Source organism: Bidens hawaiensis, unplaced genomic scaffold (genome assembly GCF_021521415.1).
Source record: "Bidens hawaiensis isolate Kalapana, Puna unplaced genomic scaffold, B.hawaiensis_p1.1 tig00006258_1, whole genome shotgun sequence".
Classification (NCBI taxonomy): Eukaryota; Viridiplantae; Streptophyta; class Magnoliopsida; order Asterales; family Asteraceae; genus Bidens; species Bidens hawaiensis.
Genome location: NW_027491415.1, coordinates 360,212 through 387,910, shown reverse-complemented (window position 1 = coordinate 387,910; position 27,699 = coordinate 360,212). Strand labels below are relative to the sequence as shown.

General features: G+C 33.8%; 1 protein-coding gene across 1 annotated transcript; it reads left to right on the top strand.

Moving 5' to 3' along the window:
• Positions 1 to 24,317: 24,317 nt before the first annotated feature.
• On the top strand, positions 24,318 to 25,482 carry LOC143631781 (uncharacterized). The gene is made up of 3 exons (XM_077100426.1): positions 24,318 to 24,607; positions 24,671 to 24,733; positions 24,832 to 25,482. Exon 3 carries the CDS (start codon positions 24,876 to 24,878, stop codon positions 25,404 to 25,406), a length of 531 nt encoding a protein of 176 aa, XP_076956541.1. The 5' UTR covers positions 24,318 to 24,607; positions 24,671 to 24,733; positions 24,832 to 24,875; the 3' UTR covers positions 25,407 to 25,482.
• Positions 25,483 to 27,699: the final 2,217 nt, after the last annotated feature.

The following is a 27,699-nucleotide window of genomic DNA, read 5'->3' as shown; positions in this document are numbered from 1 at the left end:
GGGATAGACAAAGGAAATTGATCGGACTTAATCAAAGTGCATACATTGATAAAATCCTAAAAAGGTTCAGGATGGAAAACTCTAAGAAAGGTTTGGTACCTATTCCTAGAGGAACCGTGTTAAGCTCATCCCAAAGTCCTAGCTCTAAGGAAGAGCAGGATAGGATGAAGCATGTTCCTTATGCTTCGGCAATAGGATCTATTATGTATGCAATGATGTGCACTAGACCGGACGTCTCGTATGCTTTAAGCATAACGAGTAGATACCAGCACAACCCAGGTGACAGTCATTGGATGGCTGTCAAGAATATATTAAAATACCTTAGAAGGACTAAGGATATGTTTTTAATATATGGGTCTGGTGAGGAGGAACTCGTCGTAAAGGGTTACGTGGATGCGAGTTTCCAAACTGACCGAGATGATTCTCGATCACAATCGGGATATGTCTTCATCTTGAATGGAGGCGCTGTCTCTTGGAAGAGTTCGAAGCAGGATGTTGTCGCGTTATCCACTACAGAATCTGAGTACATCGCCGCTTCAATGGCAGCCCAAGAAGCTGCATGGATGAAAAAGTTCATCATGGATCTAGGGATTATCTCTACCATTCAGGAGCCCCTAGAGATATTCTGTGACAATGAGGGTGCTATTGCACAGATCAAGGAGCCTCGTGCTCATCAGAAAACGAGGCACATTGAGCGCAGATTCAACTACATAAGGGATGAAGTTGAAAAGAAAAAGATATGTATTCATAAAGTTCATACCGATCAAAATATTGCGGACCCACTCACGAAGCTCCTCGATAGGCCAAAGCATGAGGGTCATGTTTGTGCATTAGGACTTCGGTATTCTAGTGAGTGGATTTAATCTGTGTTTAGTGTTTGTATAAGAACGAATGTAATGGGTGTCTCATGAAAATTAATTATGTTTTAATTATTCAATGAGTTATGTTCTATATTTGCATGTTTAATCCATGAATGACTTATGTTGTTCTAAACGTCCGTAGTCGATCATGCTTGTGGGAACAAGTATGAAGGTAAGACTATTATGAACCCGGATTGGTTAATATTCATGTGATGAATATAGGGCATAGGTTTGCCACCAAGGTTCATAGATATTTGTGGGATACAAATATTGGACATGATCCGCTCTCAAGGATCACTGCATGGAGTTAGTGCAACTGATCATAAGTAATCCTTGAGTAAAGGCGAGTATCATTGTGTCGTTTGACCTGAGAAGCATATTGGATCTGGTTTTTCATCAAGTCTGATAACTTGACTCTTTTCTTTGTTATTTCGGTAACACGATGACGTGTAAGAAAGAGCTCAGATATCATATGAGATGTCAACGAGGATGTATGCAGTCAAGATGGGATTTGTTCCTCTTATGTGTTGAGAGTTTAGATGTCTAAGGCCTGTTAAGTTAAATCATTGAGAGAATGATTACTCTGTGTCTCTTCGATTTGACAGGACATCTAGTAACAAAGGGATGTAGTGATAAGACTTACCTATATCATATCAAGTATGGACTTGAAGGGGATGATGTTATTGAATGGCACTTAGTCAAACACACTAGGGGTGGTGACCTGTTGTTAGGCGGTATTCACCATTAGCATTAACTTCTTATGAGTCACGTGCAAGTGGGAGATTGTTGGAATACCGTATGCCCGAGACACATAATTAGGTTAATGTGGCTAGCCGTGTTTGATCCAAGTCGGGTCATACCCAATAACGAGTTAGACACACACCAATTATGTATTTGTTGAGATAAGATCTATAAGACAAATACAGAACACGACACATTCAGAAAATCGGGTTTCTGAATATTTACTTGAAAGTGTTAAATAAATTAATTGGTTAATTTATTTATTCAAATAATTATTATTGGAATGATTATTTAACTATGTGTTCTTTTATAAAATGGTTTATAAAAGATGGGGTGTTTATATATTTTATAAAGTATAAAAAAAAAAAAATAAATAAAAAAAATAAATATATTTGGGGCCGGTTTTGGGTGGGCCCCACACCCCAATGTATTGGTCAAATCTTGTCATGTATTTGGTATAGATTGAGTATTGTTTACTTGACCTAATACCTAACATCATGGATGGATGGATTGAATGATGAAAAAGATAATCATCATATAAACTTTCAAGTAACAAAAGATAGACAAGTCCCTTTCTTTCTTTCTTGCTACTTACTTACGGCCAAGGAAAAAAAAGGAGGTTCGGGTCTCGGTTTTTCGTGTTCAAGCTTCCTAACATAGCTCGGTGTGTGTTGGAGGCTCGGGGTACATTCCGTTTGAGGATTTTCCTTTTGAAAGTCTAGCATCAACATCATCATCTTCTTCAACCATCAACTACATCTCTTAAAGGTTTAAGAATGTAAGTTTTACAATCTTTGATAGTTTAGTTTTTTTCCCGTATTATTTGATCTTTTGTCTCGGGTTTCTAATCTTAAGATTAATGGTAATCTTGAAACAAGAATAAAGGGTTATTCATAGATTAACATATCATATAAACTTGTAATATATATATATATATATATGGATACATATGTTTAAGTTTGTGATTATCACGCTTCCGCCTTAATTAATGACTAGTTAAATGGTTAACTAAGTTTAAAATTTCCATAGAAACCCAACAGATTGTTGATGCCATGTTCTGTGTATCAAGTATAGATTAAGGAGTGCAAAAAAATGGGTTACAAATGATTGAGAAGCCGGTAAATAAACGCATAGATATGATTGGATTATGTGGTATTTGCAAATTAAAGGTATAAAACTCTAGAGTTCGATAAACCTGTACATGAGCATATGCGTACTGTTTTTATTCGTTATTTTGTAACTATTCAAAAGTTGATATAATATTCGAGTATTTTGACATAAATAATTAAAAAATAAAATGCAAAAAAACATTTTATGGGACTTGAACCCAAGATTTTCCAACCTTGGTGTTTTAAAACCTTTGTTTTTGCCAATGATACACCAACCCAGTTGCCAGTTGCCCAATTGGTACATGTTTTAATTTGTAAAACATAAGAAGTCTGTTCTTGTCAATGGTATAAAAAGTTACATAAATAAAGTCATAAAAAGCACGTAAGCTGAAGTTCTGGTTTATATTATATGTATGCATTTAAAGGAACATGGCTATCTCTCATAAAAGGATAATTAAGAAAAAAAATTGAAGCTTATACTTGTAGCCAGGGGTGGCTTGATTGGTGTTAAAAGTGAAGATGGATATCGCTAACGAAAAACTTGAAGCTTAAACTTTAAAACATCGACTTACTTGAAGGGTTAATGCATTCTCCAGTTCAGCAACAATATGGTACATATCTCCGCGTTGTGACTCCTCCTCCTCCAAGCAAGAATATGCTGCCCTTGAGAATAAAAGGAGGGACTGCGGGGATATTTGATCCCATAGACCAGGAAGGATTATGTGCTGCAGCGTATCGTTTTCATAATGACGTTTGGCCAATTGAGCTAGAAACATATTAGCCTCGCCATGAATATATGCTTCCCTCCCGCACAATATTTCGAATAAAACAACACCAAATGAGTAAATGTTTAACAAGAAACTACTTGGTGTTTTTTTGGTGTATTTTGGTTCATTGTAGAACTGTATATAATTATATATAATACCTTTGTTGGCCATTTAAAAAAAAAAAGGAAACTACTAAGGTCCTCCACCCCAGCCATGCCATACCTCCTCACACACAAAACATAAATAATATATATCCTCTCATATTTGGGCATGCTAAAGTAACCAAATGTGACCACCACACTCTTTGTACCACTATACATCATCATCTTCATCATGATGGTCATGAGCTTTGTTCATATCTTCTTCTACATCATGGTGTTCATCATTCTTCTTCCTCATTTTCACTTACTTTCAGGTAACACCAACCACTTATTCTTTTTATAACACTAAACAAACTGTCTTTAACAATACCTACTTAACATGTTTAGATGCATCAACCAAGTTCAATCACAACACAAGTACAACAAACTCAGCATTCCACACTCATAGAAAGCTTCTTTTTCAAGGTAATTATTTAGTACTTGTTTTGTGACAAGGTACAGCTAAACATGCTTATGGTACAAACATAACTACTGTGAATGCTTGCATTATGTGCACTAGTTCATTGTGTCAGATTCAATTTTCTTTTGTTTCCAATAACAATATAAAGGGTTCTGTCTTCCTTATCTTTTTCCTCTGTTCTAAACAAATGATGGGTGCAATTTGGTAAAGGTGCAAGCATACAAGAACATGGTATAACATAACATAATACTCCAGTTACTACTTTGGGTTCTGTCTCTTTTTTGATGTTGACAAATGTTAGTTAGATTTTGTCCAAGGTACAACTAAACATTTACATGGTACAACTAACATGTTGTGCACCTTTATGGTAGTTGTTTACTTGTTCATTTGTACAACAAAATATGCACATGGTACAATAAATAACTAACAAGATTTTAACACAAACAGGGTCCTCATGTAGTGGCAGAGACTTGAGCATTTCACAAAGCAAAGGTTCAACAAGTGGGATACCACAATACATGGTACAAATAGTCAACACTTGTGTTTCAAAATCAAGGTGTGCACCTTCAAATATTCACCTTCATTGTGATTGGTTTGCCTCAGCTAGAATAGTCAACCCAAGATTCTTCAAGAGACTTTCTTATGATGATTGTTTGGTCAACGGTGGTCAAAGGTTGACTACTGGTCAGATGATCAGTTTTTCTTACTCAAATTCTTTCATGTACCCAATCTATTTCAAACATGCCAAATTCTGCTAACTTCAAATCCCATATATTCTGTTGATGGATATGATGTTTGAAATTATATTTCACTGCATAGACTAAAATTATAATATTATATCCATAGAGATTCTCAAAAATTGCCAAATATATCCCCATGGTTGGGTTTTAAAAAGAGAAATCTGCATTTTGCCTTCCTAGTTTATATCGTCGTTGTATGGGTAAATCACTGAAAAAAGATTTTGCGAATGTTCTGCCACTGTGAAATTTTGGCGGAGCAGTCTGCGTCATTCCGTCAGTTGACCAAGTGTTGACCTGTTAAAAAATGTTGAAATTACGTTTTTACCCCTAAGCCTTTAATTCATTTTTAAAATAATCACCCAAAACCATGTAAATGCCGGGATTCGAACCCAAGACCTCCGGTTTATCAATCCACCAAAATAACCAGTTGAACTAAGTTAGTGTTTAGTATGTCTATACAACCTAAACTATATATTATCACTTTTATCACTTCATCTTCCCCAATTATAATTAGGGTTTCTAAGTTTTAATTCCAGAAAATTGTCATCATTAATAATCACCAATATATCATCTACACCACCTATACACCATCAAATTCCCACCCATACACCATCAAATTCCGGTAACGGTTTAATGCAGAGGTTATAAATATTGAAACTTGTAGTGAAAGATTAGAAGTTTTTGATATTGCTGGTAACAGTTTTGAAGGCGAGATCCCGATGAGCATTGTTATAAATATTGAAACTTGTAGTGAAAGATTAGAAGTTTGTTGATACTTCTTTGGCCAACGAATTTCGCCGGAAAATCGGCCACGTATGGCCGCTGTGCCGACGAGATGACCGGAAAAACAAGATGGTGGTGGCTGCCGTGACCTTGATGATCGATAAAACGAGATGACCGGAAAAACGAGATGGCCGGAATCCATGACGGCGGTGGCTGCCGTGGCGGCGGCGTGATGCCGGAGGTTAGGGGTTTTGATCGGAATGATTTATGGGTGCGGTGGTTGAATTATTGAAGCGATTGGTGGTGGGATTTAAGAGATTTGAGGGTTTGAGTGATGAAATCTAGGATTTGAGGATTTGAGAGATTTGATTACTTGTTATGAAACTGATGATGAAGATGATGAGATTAAAAGGGATTACTTGGTGGTGGGTTTGAGGATTTAAGGTTGATGATGATGAAGAATATTATGTATGTTTGAGGTTGATGATGATGAAGATCTACTGATGATGAAGAATATTAATATGATGTTGTTATATAATAATACAACATATTAATATTATTAATAAAATATTAATGTTGCTGCTGCTTTTCTACGTCTATTATTATTATTATTATTATTGTTATTGTTATTATTATTATATTATATTTATTATTTATTAGAAGAAGATTACTAAAATACCCTTAATATGTTGGTATTGTTACTAAAATACCTACGGTCAACTAACGGTCAACTGACGGTAGGAGTCAGAAGAACCCGCCGGGGAAACATAGGGGCCCAAAGTTCGCAAAATATTTTTCAGGGGTTAACCCGTCGCGCGACGATATAAACCACGGAGACAAAATGCAGATTGTGTAAAAGACATACCTAATATATAGTAAATTTTGTATTTATATGAACGAATAATTTTATATAAATGTTATGTTTTTGAAATGTATCAAAAAATGGAATGTGTAAAAGACATACCTAATAATTATAATCTTATGAAACTATTTCATTTACTGAACTACTCACTAAAACTTTCTTTGAGAATGATCAAATAAGAATGCAAGTATTGTTATGATCCTTAAACTTTTCTTGTTTTAGCCTATCACATTTAAATACAATCGCATAAAATAATATAAAGATATTCAATTGAATGTTTTTGAATCCACTTGTTGACACCATTACCATAAAAAGAAAAAAAACAATCACAAAATAAAAATAAAATTAGAAAAAATATATGTGTCAAAATTTAAGAAATCTTAAAACAACTTAATGCAACAATATCGCATAAAACATCAAGTGTATATAATACCTCATACAACCACGATGGTCTCAAGAAACCATTGGAAGTGTTGTTGGTGATGGTTGAAGACTTGAAATCAAAAGGCAATGGCCAGCAGCACCCCATGCAATAATATTTAAAGCTTTAGGATCCACATCTTGCAAGAATTGTAACCAGTAGACAGGGAAAAAACTAGAATTATCACTGTTGGGAAGAATCTTAGTTCCAATTAGGTAAAGTAGATACGCACGTACATGATAAATAAGCACATCCTTTGTTGGGTTTTCTGGAACTTTTTCAAACTCATCTCTCAACCAAGCTTTAGACATACATCTGCAGTTTTTTATTTTTATGAATTTTATAAGATCCAAACATATTTGTGCAAAGCTCCTCAGCAGGTATATCATTACAAATAACTGGTTTCCATTAACTGGGATCATTGATATGGCGTAAACATCTTATAGGCCATATATAACTGAATATCTTCGTTAGGGCCAAATGTGAATGATCTTCTTCTGTTGTCATAGTAGTCTATAATTAAGGTTTGAAATGTGTGACATTGTTTGTAAGCTTTCAAATTCGCAATTGCATGAAAAAAAGATCCTTCAAGGTTTTTTTAGGACCCAATGATCCGCAACCCATGGGGCAGTTAATGTCAAAGCTTGTTCCTGATTTTTGAATTGATACAAAACAAAATTGTTACAAAAAATTTATGAAAAAAGTGCATAAATAAATAGTGCCCTAGATATGTCCTGTTACATTAAAAACACAAACACTTAGCAGTTTTATAACTCATGGGCAGTACCAGGAAATTTTTAAATAAGTTGGAAGGGTCCACGAAAGCCTCCCGGGCCCAAGTCATGACCTGATATATACCCATTGACCCATTTGAAAATTTCTTGGTACTATCATACGACATGTCCCTTATTGGCATAATAACTTTTTGTAATAAGTTTGTAATTAGTTTTGAATCTAACCCAAATGGGTCACCAGTTAAAACGAGAAAAATATTTGGGGTTCCAAAAATTTTGGGTCATGAACGGTTACACGGTCTGCACCCCCTATGGGCCCTGATTGACTCTATGTTTTGAGAATAGACTACTAATAAGGGGAGAAATCTACAAACTGAGTTATATACAAACTGAGATATACAAAGCTTTTTAAGAGGCTAACTAACTCTAACTAACCAGTAACTCTGTTAATTAAGAAAGTCAATAAAAGTCCACCAAGTTTATTTATTTATTTATTTATTTTGAAAGGTAGAGGTTGGAGATCGAACCCTCATTGTGAGGGAGACATGCACTAGCTTTAACCCACTAGGCTATATAACGAACCCCTAACTATATTAATTCTAACATATATCCTCTTTCACATAAATTATGATGAGAATCATCTAAATAAAAAAACAAATATTAAAACTTGAATCTATTACGGTACTAAAAACATCCCAAAAAACACCGCCAAAAATCGACTTAACAATCGGGTCACTACAAACATGGTATCTCATTATTGAAAATGGATGTTTAGAAATCAAACCTAGATATAAAATCAGCAGAAGCGCGGGTCGCCGGAAGAGATGGAGCACGTCGCTGGATTCTGAACCGGAGAACAAGGAACGCCGATTGTCGAAGAAGGGAGGGAAGTTACGACTTCTGATTTTGAAAAGTTATAAACGTATTTCTAAAGGCGTCTCAGTTCTCGTCTTCTCCAATAAGATAAACACGTTTAGTTGCATATAGGGTAAGCCCAGCCTATATGGTAATCACACTGCATATATTTATAAGTAGTGTGATTAACATACGATTAATATCCGTAATCTCGTAAATTACATGTTTGATGTGTTCTTGAGACGTCAATTTGAAGTGTTACTTGCAGGTAGACGAAAGTAACATATTTTGTAGATGAATATTTATAACTCGTCAAACAGTTTACAATTTTAAAACTTGATTACTATTCTATGAGATATTCCCTATATCTCATAGTTCCGAGCATTTATACCAAATATAACATATTATCACGTTGTGGTTAAAAAACTGCATGAAATTCCTCGATAGTTTTATAAGTTCAGTTTGTATAATTTCAACTTTTCATTTCTTCTTGTTTGTCATTAAATTCCCTTTCTTCTAAACTGTATAAATATTTTGCAATTATCATCCTTTCGTCTACTTGGAACAACTGCAAAGACAGGGTAATACCCCGGGTATTAGTCGTGTTCTTCAATTTGTATTGCTGTAGGAAACAAACCAATTCCATTAAAATTTCAATTTTTCCTTTCTTCTTGTTTGTCAATAAATTTCCTTTCTTCTAAATGGGATAAATATTTTGCAATTATCATCCTTTTGTCTAGATGGACCACTGCAAATACAAACTAATACCCTGGGTATTAGTCGAGGACATGTTAAGTTTAGAGTAATACCCCGTGTATTAGTCTTGTATAAGTTTCGTTTGTATTGTTGTAGAGAAACAAACCAATTCCATTAAAATTTCAAAATAAAGTGAGATATACCCAAAATAGGAACTAAGATGCCAATAATAAGATCACTAGAGTGGGAACCAAGACTAATACACGGGGTATTACTCTAAACGGAACATGTCCTAGACTTATTCCCCGGGGTATTACCCTGTCTTTGCATGCAGTTGGTCCATGTAGACGAAAGGATGATAATCCTTTTGTCTACATGGACCAACTGCAAAGACAGAGTAATACCCCGGGTATTAGTCTAGGACATGTTCATCACACTACTTATAATTATATGTAGTGTGATTATTATATAGGCTGGGCTTACCCTATATGCAACTAAACGTGTTTATCTTATAGGAGAAGACGAGAACTTTGACGCCTTTAGAAATACGTTTATAACTTTTCAAAATTAGAAGTCGTAACTTCCCTCCATTCTTCAACAATTGGCGTTCCATCTTCTCCGGTTCAGAAATCAGCGACGTGCTCCATCTCTTTCCGGAGACCAGCGCTTCTGTTGATTTTTCATCTAGGTTTGATTCTTAAACATCCATTTTCAATAATGAGGTACCATGTTTGTAGTAACCGGCTTGTTAAGTCGATTTTACATATTCTTTAAAATTTGAAGTGTATGGAAGTAAGCATCTTGCTATGAGATAACGTCTTCTCCAACTGATTTCTGACATGACGTGTAGATACCATGTTTGTAGTGTAAATAGTTCCGAGTAATAAAAATGGAACTAAAAATTGGGGAACCGTAATGGCAAATGGCAAACCAGTGTATAGCTTTATAAGTATAAACGTAATCTAAATGGATTTATGACATGAAACCCATTTAGAAAAAAGGGAATTTTATACATTAGCCTGTCTTTGCAGTTGATTTACAACAATACAAACTGAACTTGACGTAATCACATTTTTATTACTTGCAAATAGTTCCTACTTATATAGGAATTAGAGGGAATTATAACCTAGTTCTCTACTTGCATATGATCCATATTAGCAAGTTGTGATTTATATATCTTATTATAGAGTAATCTATGCATGATCATTGTTGTAGAACAAAATGATTAGTAAAAGATATCTCTTGGAGGGAGGTTAAAAAATGAATGTAAGGTTGGTCAATTAATATAGGGAATATCTCATAGCATAGTTATAACCAAGTTTCAAAATTGTTTTAATTAGGTCACTTATACAATTTTTTTACAAATTGGGTCACTAAATCTTCAAATCGAACATCATCGGATTTTTTGTGCGTCTAGAAAGCAACGTAGGAGAACATGTGGGGTCGATATTTTCAATATATGTAATTATATTTTAAAAAAATAAAAAATGTTAATTATATTAAAAATAAAAAATAAAATTCACGTTACCACTCATCAACATCAAAAAATAGATAAAAAGATTTATTCATTAAACAAAAACAAAACACGATAAGAAAAACAGTTTAAAGCATATAATTTAATAAAATATAAAAGTTAGATGACTAAATTGAAATATTTTTTAAAACTTAAAAAACTTAATTGAAACACTTTTAAAGCTTAATTACTATTTTTGTACTTCAAAGTTACCGATTAATATATGTGATGGTGTCTCTCTTTACCTTATCAGACTTTCTTCATTGGGTACCTTATCAGACTTTCTTCATTGGGCCTGTGAAATGGTTGCCCAAGATAATATGGAATGTGCCCATATTTTTAGCCTCATTGAAGAAGCTTGTCTTTACAAAACAAGCCCTTCCACAAGGGCTATGGTTTTTGTTACTTTTTGAAGGGGAGGTGAGCCCAATTAAAAAAAGTTTTTTATATAAATGTTACGTGTAATGAGTAAATGATGAGATGAAAATTAAATAGGTTAGGATATTTGTAGGGTTGAATATGAAATTAAAGTTTTTAGGAATGTGTAAGTATATTATATGACGAACAGTTAAGAATACTTAAGAGCACATAGCAATGGAGATATTCTTAACACCCTATATTATATTTATCAACTTTTTAGTTACTCACCAGATTGTGTTTCGTGTGATTTAGCCAGCCCACATGCTTTTTGCTTTGGCATTGGTCCAAACTTCCTTTTTTTTATTTGTCTCTTTTGTGATACCTAATTTAAAGCTCTAGGTACAAGGCATGAATGCAGGGTACGTAAGTATGTTCTCATATATATTTTTGGTGATGAGGTCATCGAAAATTTGTGACAGCTTTTACTGTTTTAACGAATAGTACAAGTTTTCATGGCTTAAATATTCAATTTGTTTGTGTATTAATCCTACTTTTGAAAATTTAATTTTAAATGCAACATTATATTATATTTCAACGACTTAAATATATGATTTAGACTTACATAATCTTTATTGTAAATAAAGCAATAAAACTTAGTCGTATTCAAAATGAAGTATAACGACTAAACAACATTTTGATACCAGTATTCATATATTTCATTATTCTTGCACTATCGATACCAAACAAGGTTGCATTGCGATAATCGGTGCGGCTTCATTTTCATTTTTGGTAATTACACACTTCAACTAACTAACAATGATGACACTATGTATTAATTTTTTAATAAAAACACTTTTCCACTTGAAAGTACGGGTGAAAGATACTAGTTGTACCCTTAATTTACACTTTCTCGTACTATAACTTTATAAACATGCAAAAAAGTTTAGAAAAATGACAAAAGAAAAAGAATATGTTCCACTCTCTTAATCTTCTTACAATCGTTACATTTGCATTTTGTTAAAATCATTTCAAAAATAATAAAATATCACAAATATTTTAAAGTCAATGATTCTAAGTTTCTACATCAAGAAAGATGTAATTACACAAGTTTGTATTATTTACATTTAGACAAGTGCACATGGGCTTCTATACAAGGAAACAAATATAACTATATAAAGTGGTGAAATGGATATATATGGTAAAATGTGTATGCGGCCAAACTTACTTTTGTCATGATAATTAATGATGAACACTGTCTCTGAGAAAAGCTTTACATACAAATTAATAACCATATGGTCAAGAAACAACACAGCTCACTCTAACAATGGTGGACAAAGATTCAGGTAAAAAAATACATTGGGTCCAGGAAGAAGTTGATAATTCAAGTAAAAAAAGAAAGACAGACAATTCTGCTAAAGGGTACTCGTTCTCATCTCTCACAATTTTTGCAAAAAAAAAAAAAAAAAGTTTTTAGGACATGTTATGTGATCTGCTTTAACCTGCAAGGTTTCAACAGATTAATAAAAATGTGAAGGTTTACTATTATTTATTTCATGTTAGTCTTAATAATAATATCAAATGTGACTCATTTTGGTGTGTTTAAGTGTTTAATAAACAATAATAATAATAATATTATGTGAATATTTAACATAAAAATATGTAGGTGCAAGGATGATTCAGAGGAGGAGGTTGTTGAAGCATGTCCTGCTGATGTATGCACCAAACATAACATACATTATGGTATTATTATATGTATAATTCTTGAATATCTTTTGTAACTAACTATATATTTTTATGCAGGGGTATGCTTGCTCTGGACTTGATAAAATTAAATACTCCAAACAAATCATACAAAAAGTATTCCCACTTGTCACAAGACTTAATGAAGATCAGCAAATGGAAAAGGAAATAGAGGCTAAGGTTAAAGGTGTATTATCGATATCCGAGTTACAATTACCGGATGCGGCCTGTGATATCGATGATGATGTATTCTGGTAACTCATGAGATGATTTTAACTAATTTTATGTTATCATCATATCAACTTATAAAGTTCTCAAAAGGTATCTTTTTTATGCGGTGACAACTGTGGATCATATTCCTGACTTTTATAGAAGCTGTAAATGTGGATATGATTTATGCATTGTTTGTTGCCGAGAGTTGCGTGATGGTCAAATTAGCGGTATAACTTGCGGGTGGAAAGCCCGTGTAGATGGTAGCATTCCTTGTCCACCGAAAGATATTGGTGGCTGTAATGATGGGACACTTGAGTTGAAACGCATAATGTGCGTTAATTGGATTGTAAATTTGCTAGAAAAAGCGCAACGGGTGTACAAAGTCAATACTAGTGATGATAATTATCGAACTTGTTCCGAATCCAACGCTAGGGGTTTGTGTACTTTGAATGCTAAGGACATTAAACCTCAACATATGCAGCATTTCCAATTTCATTGGTCAAAAGGTGAGCCGATAATAGTCAATGATGTTCTTTCAACTTCTTTAAAGGTAAGTTGGGAGCCGATGGTTTTATCGCGTGCTTGTACTCGCCCCAACACTTATGAAGTTAAGGCAATCAACTGCTTGGATTGGAGTGAGGTCAGCATGATGATTATTATTATTATTACTAATATTATAACACGTTATCAGCACGAGCCGCTTATATCTTAATCAAGAAATGTAATAGGCACAAATGTATCAACATAAGCATCATAAACACTTCTTTAATTATGTACATTGGAAATATATATATATATATATATATGCATATACATATACTAAGTAACAGCAGTAATATGTATAAACATTGTTATTAAAATTTGATAACTATTCTAACTTTTATTTATATATGCACACTAATATTTCATTTAGAAGTTAGATTTATTTACACTAACAATTCTATTCTCATTATTATGCATACTAATTATATATTTTATCAAATAAACTTTATTTAATATCTTATTTATTATCTTACTTTAAAATAATTAATATTATATATATACACACACACATAAACGGTAATGTTACCGTTATAAAACGGTAATATAACCGTTGTAAAACGGTTATAAATTTTCAACTATAAATAACCAATTATCAATATCAAATATTTCACAAATATAAAAAAAAACTTTATTCTCTGGAATACTCAAGATAATATTTGGAAAGATGATTCATCCAGTTTTAATGTTAACTACCATAATGTTGATAATCTTATTGTTCTTAACTTGTAATCTCCCACCTAGAGAGTTTAATTTTTTCTTTTTTCTTTATCTGTTCATAGCTTTACCATTGTATTTTATTTCAATTTTAATAAGTATGTAATCCTAATATTTATCTTATTTGTGTTTAGTAATAAAATGGCAAATATCGCAAAACTTGAATTTCCGGCTCTCAATATCACCGGAGATAATTATATGTCATGGACGGCACATGTCAAACGACATCTCAAATCAATGGGTGTTTTGGATACGATAACAGTGGGAAATAATTGCGAGGATCAAGACAAGGCAAAAGCCGATGTCTTCCTCCACAAACACATTGATGAGATGTTACAATTTGAGTATTCAAATTGAGGATCCATGTATTTTGTGGGAAGATTTAAAAAGCAGATTTGATCATCAAAGGGAAGTTCTACTTTCCACTGCTAGAGATGAATGGAACAATCTCAGGTTCCAAGATTTTAAAAAAGTAAATGAGTACACCTCTGCTTTGTTTAGAATATGCTCAACGCTCCGATTTTGTGGGCAAACTGTTACCGAGGGAGATATGTTGGAGAAAACTTTCTCCACATTTCATGCATCAAATATAACCTTGCAAACGCATTATCGATTGCAGAATTTTAGGAGATACTTTGAACTAAATGCATTTCTCCTTGTAGCAGAAAAGAATAATGAATTATTGATGAAAAATCATCAATCTCGTCCCACGAGATCATTAGCAATACCAGAAGCAAATGTTGCTCACAAAAATTCTCATAAAAATTCTGGTAATAAATGAGAACAAGGTCGTGGACGAGGCCATGGACGTGGCCGTGGTCATTTTGACAAAAGGCATTTTAATGATCGTAAGCATTCATTCAAATGGAACACTAATTCTTACGGTCGCGGTCGTGGTCGTGGCCGTTGTCGTAACCAGAGAGCCAATAATTATCATGTCCACACAATACCAATCACCACAATAAATGGAATGAAGCTGGTAGGTCCGAGAACAATGGCACACCCTGTTTTAGATGTGGAAGTACAAACCACTTGGCAAAGGCTTCTCGCACAGCTCCACATCTGTGTGAACTGTACCAAGCCTCTCTTAAAGGAAAAGAGAAAGAAGTTAACCATGTTGATAACTTTGATGATCTCAATGTTGATCTGAGCATTACAAATTTTGATGTGGATCTCTGAAATAAATATTGTTTGACAAGAATAATTATATGCAATAATTAAGTGTGCTTCTCATTATCTTTAGTTATGTAGTTTCCTTCATGTACTGTTTGTTTTTCAACTAAATAAAGTTCTTATTAAAATATCATAATGTCTTCGTTATACACTTATTATTTTTTCTTAATACTTTCAAGATTTAAAATGAAAATCACTGGAGCACAAGATCAAACAAATGAAGAAGATATATGTATAGCGGATAGTGGAGCCACGCATACTATACTTAGATCTAAAAAATATTTTTATAAACTGAAACCAACAAAAGGGATCATCAATACAATATCAGGTCCTACAAACTTGATAGAAGGAGTGGGAAAGCTAATTTAGCATTACCAAATGGTACAAAGCTCAAAATATAAAATGCTTTATTTTCCTCAAAATCAACAAGAAATTTGTTGAGTTTCAGAAACATATATCATAATGAATATGATACTCAGTCAAGGACTGTTAGTAATGAAAAATATTTGCTTATCATAAGCAAAGATCAAATATTGGAAAAATTGTCAATGCTCCATTCTGGTTTGCATTATACATATATAAATGTGCCTCAAGCACATATGGCGGTCAAAGAAAATTGTTGCGATTCTGGTATCATAAACTTATGGCATGACAGATTAGGCCATCCAGGATCCACAATGATGAAAAGGATCATTGAAAATACACATGGGCATCCACTGAAAGGTCAAAAGATCCACAAAATAGATAAGATGTCTCAATGTACATCTTGTTCTCTTGGAAAATTAATTACAAGGCCTTCGCCATTAAAAGTCGATAAAGAAACACCAATGTTTCTTGAAAGAATTCAAGGTGACATATGTGGACCAATTCATCCACCATGTGGACCATTTAGATACTTCATGGTCTTAATAGACGCATCAAGCAGATGGTCTAATATCTCTTTATTATCGACTCGTAATGTTGCTTTTGCAAAATTTCTTGCTCAAATTATCAAATTACGTGCACATTTTCCAGATTATACCATTAAAAGAGTAAGGCTTGATAATGCGGGAGAATTTACATCACATGCTTTTGATGATTATTGCATGTCTGTGGGGATTGTTGTAGAACACCCTGTTGCTCATGTACACACACAAAATGGCTTAGCCGAGTCGTTGATCAAACGCCTATAGCTAATAGCTAGATCATTAATAATGAGGACAAAACTCCTTATTTCTATTTGGGGTCATGCAATTATGCATGCTGGATCATTAATCCGTGTGAGACCAAGTCAAATCATAAATACTCTCCCACACAACTTGTTTCTGGAAATGAGCCAAATATCTCTCATCATAGAATTTTTGGGTGTGCTGTGTATGTTCCTATTGCACCACCACAACGCACAAAAATGGGTCCCCAAAGAAGGTTGGGAATATATGTTGGATATGAAACATCTTCCATCATAAGATACCTTGAACCTTTAACATGTGATGTATTTACAGCACGTTTTGTTGATTGCCATTTTAACGAGACAATATTCCCGGCATTAGGGGAGAAATGAAAAGGAAAGAAAGAGATATATCATGGTGTGTGCCATCATTGTTACACCTAGACCCAAGATCAAAACAAAATGAGACAGAGGTTCAAAAAATAATACATCTACAGGAAATTGCAAATCAGTTACCTGATGCATTTACTGATATAAACACGGTCACTAAATCTCATATACCAGCTGCTAATGCTCCAGCTCGAGTTGAGATTCCAAGCAAGCAAAACCATAATAATGCACCTCATGAATCCCAAAAACGTTTAAAACATGGAAGGCCAATCGAATCAAAGGATAAAAATCCTTGAAAAGAAAGGACTCTGAAAAGGATATTGACCCTAAGGAAACCTTCCCTCAGGAAAGAATAAATGATATAACATTTCCTCAGGAAGGAATAAATGATTCCAATAAAGAATTGTCAATCAACTATGGTCAATCACATATAATGTGGGATCGAGATGAAATGGAAAATATTGATGATATATTTTCTTATTCTGTGGCAAGTGATATCATGGAAGAAAATGATGACCCTGAACCAAAATCTGTAGATGATTGTAAAAATCGACAAGATTGGAACAAATGGAAAGATGTCATGCAAGCTGAATTAAATTCCCTAAATAATCGAAAGGTTTTTGGACCTATTGTTATTACACCAAAGTCAATGAAACCTGTAGGATATAAATGGGTTTTTGTGAGGAAACGAAATGAGAAAAATGAAGTTACAAGATATAAAGCAACACTTGTAGCTCAAGGTTTTTCTCAGAAGCCAGGAATTGACTATGAAGAAACGTATTCTCCTGTCATGGATGCTATTACGTTTAGATATTTAATCAGCTTAACAGTCTCTAAAAATTTAGAGATGCGTCTTATGGATGTTGTAACAGCTTACTTGTATGGATCACTAGACAGTGACATCTATATGAAAATTCCCGAAGGATTTAAACTCCCCGCTATAAGCTCAAAGCCTAAGGAAATGTATTCCATAAAGTTACAAAGATCCTTGTATGGACTGAAATAATCTGGAAGTGATTATTTGATAAGCAGAGGATATACAAATAATCTTATTTGTCCATGCGTCTTCATCAAGAAGACAACATCAGGATATGTGATCATAGCTGTGTATGTTGATGATATCAATTTAATTGGGACACAAAAAGAAATTAATGAAGCGATTGCTCTTTTAAAGAAAGAATTTGAAATTAAAGATCTTGGAAAAACCAAATATTGTCTTGGTTTACAAATTGAGCATATGCATAATGGGATACTTGTGCATCAGTCAACTTATACTGAGAAACTCTTAAAACGTTTCAATATGGACAAAGCAAACCTTTTAAGCACACCGATGGTTGTTAGATAACTCAATGTTGATAATGATCCATTTCGTCCTTGCGAAGATAATGAAGAGATTCTTGGTCCTGAAGTACCATACCTCAGTGCAATTGGAGCACTTATGTATCTTACTAACTGTACAAGACCTGACATTTCTTTTGCAGTTAATTTATTAGCAAGATTCAGTTTATCCCCTACTAAAAGACATTGGAATGACATTAAACATATTTTTCGGTATTTAAAAGGAACTGCTGATTTATGTTTATTTTATCCTAACGATTCAAAAGAAGGGTTAGTTGGTTATGCAGATGCAAGTTATTTATCTGATCCCCATAAAGCAAAATCTCAAACTGGATACGTATTTAAGAATGGAGGAACTGCGATTTCATGGCGTTCTCAGAAACAAACACTTATTGCAACATCTTCAAATCATGCTGAAGTCATTGAATTGCATGAAGCTTCAAGAGAATGTGTATGGTTAAGATCTATGTCACGACACATATTGATTTCTTGTGGACTAGAGAAAGATCGAATCCCAACTCCTATCTATGAAGATAATGCAGCTTGTGTCTCGCAAATGAAGGAAGGGTATATCAAAAGTGACAGAACAAAGCATATACCACCAAGATACTTTGAGTATACCCGGGACCTTATTAAAGACAATCAGGTTGAGATGAGATATGTCCAATCCAGCAACAACTCAGCTGATCTTTTCACAAAAGCACTTCCCACAGCATTATTCAGAAAACATGTCCATGATATTGGCATGCGCCATGTACGGACGATGTAACGACCTGCAACTTGAGAGGGGGCTATATACTTCACTCTTTTTCCCTTAGCTAAAGCTTTTTTCCATTGGGTTTTTCTTTAGCAAGGTTTTTAATGAGGCAGTACTTCAAGACCCCGAAGTTTTGAAATGGTGTCATCCAAGGGGAGTGTTATGAACACTTGATGAATGCTATAACATTATTGATGGATGACACAATTGTCAAACATCTTTAGTCACACGAACACTCCAAGTGAAATACAATAGTTTAGATTGTCGGTTGATTTACTTTTTGAATAGTATATTTGATATTATAAATAGCATGTATTTGTAACGAAGTTTTCTATCCCAGTAAGACTAATAATTCTTACTTTTCTTATTCTCTTGTCTCTTAACTCCAAAGTTCATATATTATTCTAATAAGCTTGTTATAACTACAACTAATATTATAACAAATAATAATTTTATTTTTTATTTTTTTTTGAACGGCAAATTATGATCACTCACGGACCACTGGAATATCATCGTGTCACCAGCAGAACCACGCGATCATATCCATCTCCACTAGGCAATAATGCCTAACCACCAATTCAGGAGGAAACCCAATAAATCTTGGGAAAACACGCTTGTGGGATTCGAACCCTGGACCTTATGGTTCCTAATCCTTATCCCACCACCAAGATGCCACTAGGCTATAAAGCCATGGACATAATAATAAAATATGTACCTTTTACTTTGTTCTACACACATGTTCTCTCTTGTGTTATGACTTTTGTTTTTTTCTTTTTTTAATATAATAAAATATGTACCTTTTACTTTGTTCTACACACACGTTCTCTCTTGTGTTATGACTTTTGTTTTTTCTTTTTTTTTTATTTATTTGTACCTTTTTTTTATTATAATATAATAAAATATGTACCTTTTACTTTGTTCTACACACACGTTATTTATTACAAATGTGCCGAACAAGTGAAATAAATTTCGTTAAATAAACCGAGCAATTATTAATAATAATAATAATAATTATTATTATTATTATTATTCATAATAATAATAATAATAATAATAATAATAATAAGGTTACTTGTTCATTTTCATTGATCATTCATCATCTCCCTCCCAGGCAACAATGGGTAGCAGATATGGTAGTAAAATGAGCAAAGCCTCTTCAAAGCCTGCTACTAGTGCTGCCGTTCCAGTGCAAGTGAAATCTGAACTAGAGAGTGAAATAACTTCAACTAATAAAAAAAGGAAGCCCATTTCTCCTTCAACAACAGATCACCAGGTGATATTAATATTACACTTCAAAATCTTTACTTTTGCTCTTATATTATTATTATTATTATTATTATTATTTATCATTTAAGTTTGTTTGTTTGCTTTTTTTATGTAGGTTTGGAATGAAGATGATGAAGAAGTTAAATCATGCTCCAAATGTCATAGAAATCTTCTTCTTATGACCATCAAAAGTGTTATGATACAATTTGGTAATCAAGCACAAGATCGATAAAGAGAAGAAGAAGCTAAGAGGAGAAGAAGTAATCTCAAATTCATCGATGCCCATTCTCATTCATTAGTTCGATTAAGTACAAACCTAACAACCAACAGTTACAAATTAGACCCTTGACTATATGACAATTTCAAAATGGACCCTCTACATTATATATCGTAACAATACCCCCCCCCCCATTAAAGATTCTTGACCTCAAGAAGCACAATTAAAAAAATCCAACCCAATTTTAGTCTATTCTACGTTTGGTAATAGGCTGATTCTTCTAATGTGAAGAAAAGGTGTTCACTCCAAGAATCCTTTGAAGATATTAAAGTAACCAACTGAACATTTATGGTGATGGATTCACACGTTTGACAAGTATTTTTAAAACCTTTCCACCAATCATCATTACTCAATTGTTTTGGCACTATTAGTGCCTTGATTTCTTCAAATCCTCCCGTACTAATCTGTGCAACAACATCACATTGCAACTTACAAATGAAATCCCAATTCATAATCTTGTGCCACGCAATCCTAATATTATTAGAACAAAATGGAAAGTATCTTTTATACTTCCCATTCATGATTTTCCCCACTGACCACCAAACACACTCCACAACATATTCCAAAATTAGCAGCAGTTTACGTGCCATGTAATAAAAGATTGCAGCTGCTCGATTTTTCGTTTGCATTAACCAATAAACTTGTTGCCCTGCATTGTCATTTTTTGGACTAGGATTTTCATAATCATCAACTCCAACCCTATTAACCAGAATTTACTCTTTATAGGTTTACACATATCAAAACTAGACAAGTTTAGATGGCCAATTCTGACCGGTACTAAGTTATCTGGTTTAGTGTACCTGAGAATAGAATGCTCTTCATGCAAACCATCTGATGAATTAAAAATCAAGAACAACAAATTGCAAGCCCACTCTTTTATTCTTGATTGCTGATCTCTAGTGTACTTTTCAAGTGACTTGTTAGCCAAATGACCCTGACCCTGAAGGTTACACTGATGTTCAGTTAAGAACACCATGCAAAGGTTAAATGTTTTTTTTGAAATAGTAGATTGAATCAGCCCACTAAGATAATCATGTTCTTCTTTATCATGAGCAACATCCCGCGGAAAGTTAGGTCCATATCTAAGCTGGATTGCGTTACAATTTTCACCCAAACTCACTAATTGTTTCACTTCTTGTTGCTTCTTTTTAGTGGCAATTTTCTTAAAAATGTTTTGAAGTGCGTCGAAAACCATTGATCTTGCAGCAGGATGGTACCAACCCGAGACACACTTGATAATATTGAATGCCAGCCTACCCCACTTATATACACCAATTAATGTTCTTTGAAAGGCTGCATCAACATCACGAATGGATAAAGAGTAGCTCCACTCTACGTTACTTTGTTGAAGGATTAATAGGATGCGATTAAGTGGGCTGGTTAAAAATATCACCAAAGAAAGAATTTCTTGAATAACAGTAATGGTGAGTTTGAGACAATTGCCATCTTCAGCTGTGATTATAATTGATGTATAATTCTGGGCGGATTTTGCAAAGGATCTCTCTTCGTCAAGGTTGAATGAGATGTATTCGGCAACACACAGCTCAACACATCGTCCCTGTGAAATTATTTTCTTGTTAAAAGCAATCGTTTCACATAATTTCCCCACATTGAACTTAATTCCATCAACACCATTTGAACCTGCCAATGTTAGACCTGATGCGTTTTTCTTTGATTGTCGTTGCTTATTCCAACCAATTATATTCATGAGTTCTTCTAGAAGGCCGAACTCACAGAGTCTAATGACAATGCAGTTGAATGCAGCCATATCAGTATCAACATCCATAATCCATTTGAATTTATATTTCCACTTAACTAACCAACTCTTTATACCATCACTAACATTAGTATTAACACCACTAACATCATTGTTCTCTCCTTTCCTATCTTCCAATTTATACCAATGAAGAGTTAGAGATCTATCTGGTGGGACCCTCCTTGGAACCTCAATAATATCAACTAACACCCAGCCTATGGTCTCACCACCTAGTAGCAAAAACCCATTATCTTCTTTATGAATTGTAACATTTGATGGTCTCATCTGAGTGCTTTTATTTGGTTGTTCTTTAATGAATTTAAACTCTATAATATCACCACCTTTGCATTCTAGATGACAGACCCAACCAGTATCTATCCACTTAAATTGTTTTCCAATATGAGGAATTCCATCCCCGATTCCAGTAGGGTAATAAGCCATTTTGATTATCTCATGATTACCCATTTTTCCAACTTTTAACGTAACATTTGATTCATTTTTAGATTCTTTTGGAATTTCCAATACTTCAATATTAGTAGATTCTTGAATCTCATCATGGATCTCTAATATATCATCCCCAAACAATTCTTGAATCCCATTACCCAAAATTTCTTGTATCTTGCTATTAACTTCCTTAGGCATTTCATCAAACACCTGGGGTGCAGTCTCAATTTTTGTAGATTGAGAAGAATACGGTGATTCAAAATCCTTTTCATTAACACTAGAAATAACAAGATTGCTTTTATGTTGTAAAGTACAATTTACCTCTAGATCTGATGGCATTCTATGAGTTGTACCATGAACTGAAACCCCATTTAGAATCCCTTCTTGTAACCTAGCCATAGACATCGCTTTCTCTAAACTTAAACCTATTTCCAAATTGTGATGAGCCATAAGCATATCACCAATTCCTGGTTTAAGACCGAAAATGAAGCAATACACCACGTAATCTTCAGAGTTTTCTTCCGAAATTCTGACCTTATTAAGCAAGAACTTGAATTCATCATAATATTCATCAACTGTACCTTCTTGGCTTAAGGACATGAACTCGTCCATGGTAATCTTCTTGTTTTGATTTGAAAATTGTGTAGAATTGAATTACAACAAACGTAATTGCTCCCGCCAATTGAAAACTGTTTCCTAACCCTTAGGTCAAGAGGAAAGATAGCTTTGATACCATTGTTATGATACAATTTGGTTATCAAGCACAAGATCGATAAAGAAAAGAAGAAGCTAAGAGGAGAAAAAGTAATCTCAAATTCATCGATGCCCATTCTCATTCATTAGTTCGATTAAGTACAAACCTAACAACCAACAGTTACAAATTAGACCCTTGACTATATGACAATTTCAAAATGGACCCTCTGCGTTATATATCATAACAAAAAGGTACTCTTGTTTCTTAATTTCCTCTGCAATTAGGGCTCAAACAAAATGGTTCATCATCATGTTGCTTTAAATATTAATAAATAATAATAATAATACCTGGTTTTTTCAAAAAAAAAAAAAATAAAATAAAATCAAACCTTTTCTTAGTTTTTAAATTGTAATATCACTTTCAAGAATCAGTACCCAAGTTTGATAACAACATGTTTGGGTTGAAATTACCAAAATTTTAAGTCTAAAAAGTTGAATTTGTAAGCAAGATTTCTTGGTTTTATGGTTAATCAAACTTTAATTACGATGAACAAGGAAAGGTTTAGGGGTCTACTTGAGCTCAGATCGATAAAAAGGGCGATCGATAAAGCTCGTTAAGTTATCGAGCAGGAGCTTGAGCCTTGTATCGGAAGCTCGTTTAGGCTCGCCGAGCCTTAACAAGCTTTGTCTATTTATAAGTTTTACCTCTTTTAGACTTCTATGTATTATTTTTTACCATGCATAGTCGAGCTCTAGCCAAGCTAAGGCTTGTTTAAGGGTTGTACATATATAAAAATAATTAAAAGCGACTAAGCGTATATAAACTAATAAACAATAAACGGGCCGAGCCCAAGCTTTGAAAAACAACTTGCAAGCTGAGCTCGATCTTGGCACGTTTACACCCCTATAACATGGAGACCTGGAATGTGACATGTAATCCAGTTATTGTGTGTGAGTTTGTTTTGATTTATGTGTTCTTTACATAACCGTGCTTATTTTAGTTCATCATAACTTGTTTATAAATGCAAGTGTTCATAACCACTGGAGTTTAAATTTGAAAATCTGAATTCTTATATGTATTTTGTTAGAATTATAATTTGAAATTAAGATATATTACCTGTCTTGCAGGTACCAGGGTACATCAGCAAAAGAAGTTGTAAAACCATGCTCTGCTTGTAACAATCTTGACAAAGAAATAGAGTCCACAGTTAATGGTATCTCCTTTAAATTATTTTTATAAGTTTCCAGTGAAAAGATATTTATCACTGAATTGTCAGGTATTCTTGCTTCAAATGATGATCGTCGACGTCCATTCGCCAAGGCAGCCAATATCCCGAAAAGTATGTAAGCTGCAACATTAGGCTAGCATCTAACTATCTTGTAACAGCCTGATTAATGTGTTTTGATTCTCATATTATTATATTAAACTTTGTTGCAGTAGGCCATGATTTATCATCACCGTCTGTTAATTCGAGTACAACAATGGACTCTGTAGGATTATGGAAGGGGATCGATCTCGAGCAGTCAGAAAAAGATATGCTAGAGGCTGTTAACGAGCGCTACCCGAAAACATTTCAAAGGGTCAAAATCCGTTCACAGCCACATTGGGGTAGCTTTTTGGGAGCGCTGCATGTATTCATTAAACGTTTCCTGGAATCATCTGTGGATACATTGGCCAAGGACGGGATCACCAGCCTTGAGGAAGGGTTGGATGATTTTGAGAATCTTGGGTTCGGCCTCTCGTGGGCCCGTGAGAGGCTAGAGATGGTTAAGAATATGAAATTTGGAAATGACCCGTTAAGGCTGAAGCTGATGGTTGATGAAGAATGTGTGAATGTGACAAGGAAAGAGATGAATGAGGCGAGTGCGAGGTTGGAGAAGGCTCGGTTAGATTATCATAAGGCTGTAGATAACCGAACCAAGACGGTAAATGAGGTGGCTCAGAAGTTTGGAGCCAAATATGATGACGTGTTAAACGGGAATCTTGGTTTCGGTATGTTGCCCAGGCATTAGCTTGTGAGGATAATAGATGTAGACAAATAGTGATTTAAAACAATTTGATTATTTGAACATTGAAAGTCAAACTTGTCTGTGACATGTAGATTGTTATTCAAGCCAATGTGGTTAGCTACAAGTATGCAATCATTCTTTCTCTTTGGTCTTAATATTTTAAAATTTAAGTATCTCTCTAATTTCGAATTTGGAGGTAAGAAATGTCACTTAGTTATTATGCATAGTTTGTTTGTTTTTTTTTTTGTTTTTTTGTTTTTTTGACATGGAGATGGAAACAAATAATAATCTTAAAAGAATAAAAATGATTTTATTATAATTATATTATGATAATAAGATAAAATGTCATGGTTTGATGTCACAATCACATGATTGGACCACGTCACGACATCTTTTGTGGATGCATTGGTTGATCAGATCACTAGCCTCGAGGCGGATTTGAATGATTTTGAGAGGCTTGGGTTCAATATCCCGTGGCCCAAAAAGTCATAATTCATAGTTATGAAGAACAACCAACACGTGTTTGAACCATGTCCTTTGCGTCGTAGCTAGGTTCTAACGATGACCAACAACCATTGTTATAAAAATCAGAATTAGCCTGGGACTAGTCACTAATCAGTGGCTTACGATTCAATTGCATGTAACTGGACTAGACGGTCAAAGTCGGCCCAATTCGGTCAAAACTCAGTCAAATGTTGGTAAAAAAATCGGTTAAAACTGGCCAAAATCTTTGAGTATTTGAAAATTCTACAAATTTTGAAATTATATATATAAAATTATTTACATTGCATAAAAAGTATATCATTTAGAAAAATTAAATATAAATTTCCAGTTATATTAATGTTAACTACTAGTTGGTACCCCCACCACCCAATTAGGGCTTAGTGAGTACGACAAAACTCTCAACAACTGAGTCAATACAAGTAATGAAGCAGGCCACGTACGTGTAAGACAACCTGACTACAACTCTCTTTTCTCTTAATTACTTAAAAAAATTTAATTCCTTCTATTTTGTCTTTCATTTAATTAAAAAGAAAAGTTGAAAACACTACCAAGTGAATACGAACAATGGCATGTTCGTGTTCGTTTGTTTAAATTTTAAGCAAACAATTCATGAAAACAAACATAGCTGAACAAAAATAAACAAACATAGCTGAACATACATGAACAAATGTAAATGAATACATACAAACATATATGAACGTAAATAAATGAACTTCAGGCCGAACGATTCACGAACAGTTTACCAAACGTTTACATACCTAAAAACACCTTTGTTTCATTTTAAGTGTTATTGTTACACTGGTAGAAACTGGAACACTAAAGTACTGAAATTAAGATAATAGCCACATTCTAGATAGGCTTGATCTCCAATTACAAGGTTAAAGAACCATAATTCTGATAAACATAAACACCCATAACTAAAAGAACAAAGATAACCCTATTAATACTAACCTTAATTGACGGTTCTAGAACATAAATGCCCCACTAATTTATGCATAAAGTGTTCCTGCTTGTTTGGTAACATGGGTTTAGGCGGGAATAGATTCTAAGGGACCATGTATGTATCATTCACACTTGACAAAAAGGCAAAATACATCCTTTATGTTTAATCATTTTTCAGTGAACGTCCTTTAGCAAAAGAAATGACAGAAAACATTATTTACATTTAAAAACTCTATCACATTATGTCATTTGACCCTAATCCAGTTAACTTTTTCCGTTAAATATGGTCATGTGGTCTGCACATTGGGATATTTTGGTCATTTTACTATTGCAAATTAATATAACATTAACACTGAACCATTCACTGACATAAAGATGATTAATTTTCAAGAGTAGAATGACCAAAATACCCTCATGTGTTTGCACATGACCAGATTTAACTAGAAAAGTTAACTGGGTTGGAATCAAAGAATATAATATGATAAGAGTTTTTACATATGTAAGGATGTTTTCTCACGTTTCTTTTGCCAAACCATTAAGGAAAAATTCCTAAAATGACCATTTTAGGAGAGAGAAACTGAAAAATAACCTTAAATTTCAACATATTTCCAAAATAGCCTATCAAATTTGGACTGAGGAGGCGAGATCTAAAAAAATCCTCCGGTCAATAAAATTTAGACAAGTGTCAAAATCCGACGGGATTTTTAAAAATATTGAGGACCAGTCTATATTTCCTATTAAAAGTTCTTGAAATTAAACAATCTTTTCCGACAGTCTTTTAATGTTTCTTAACGGGTCCCCACAACTTCCAAAAACATGGGAAAATGTGCATTTAAATTCAGTCTTTCAA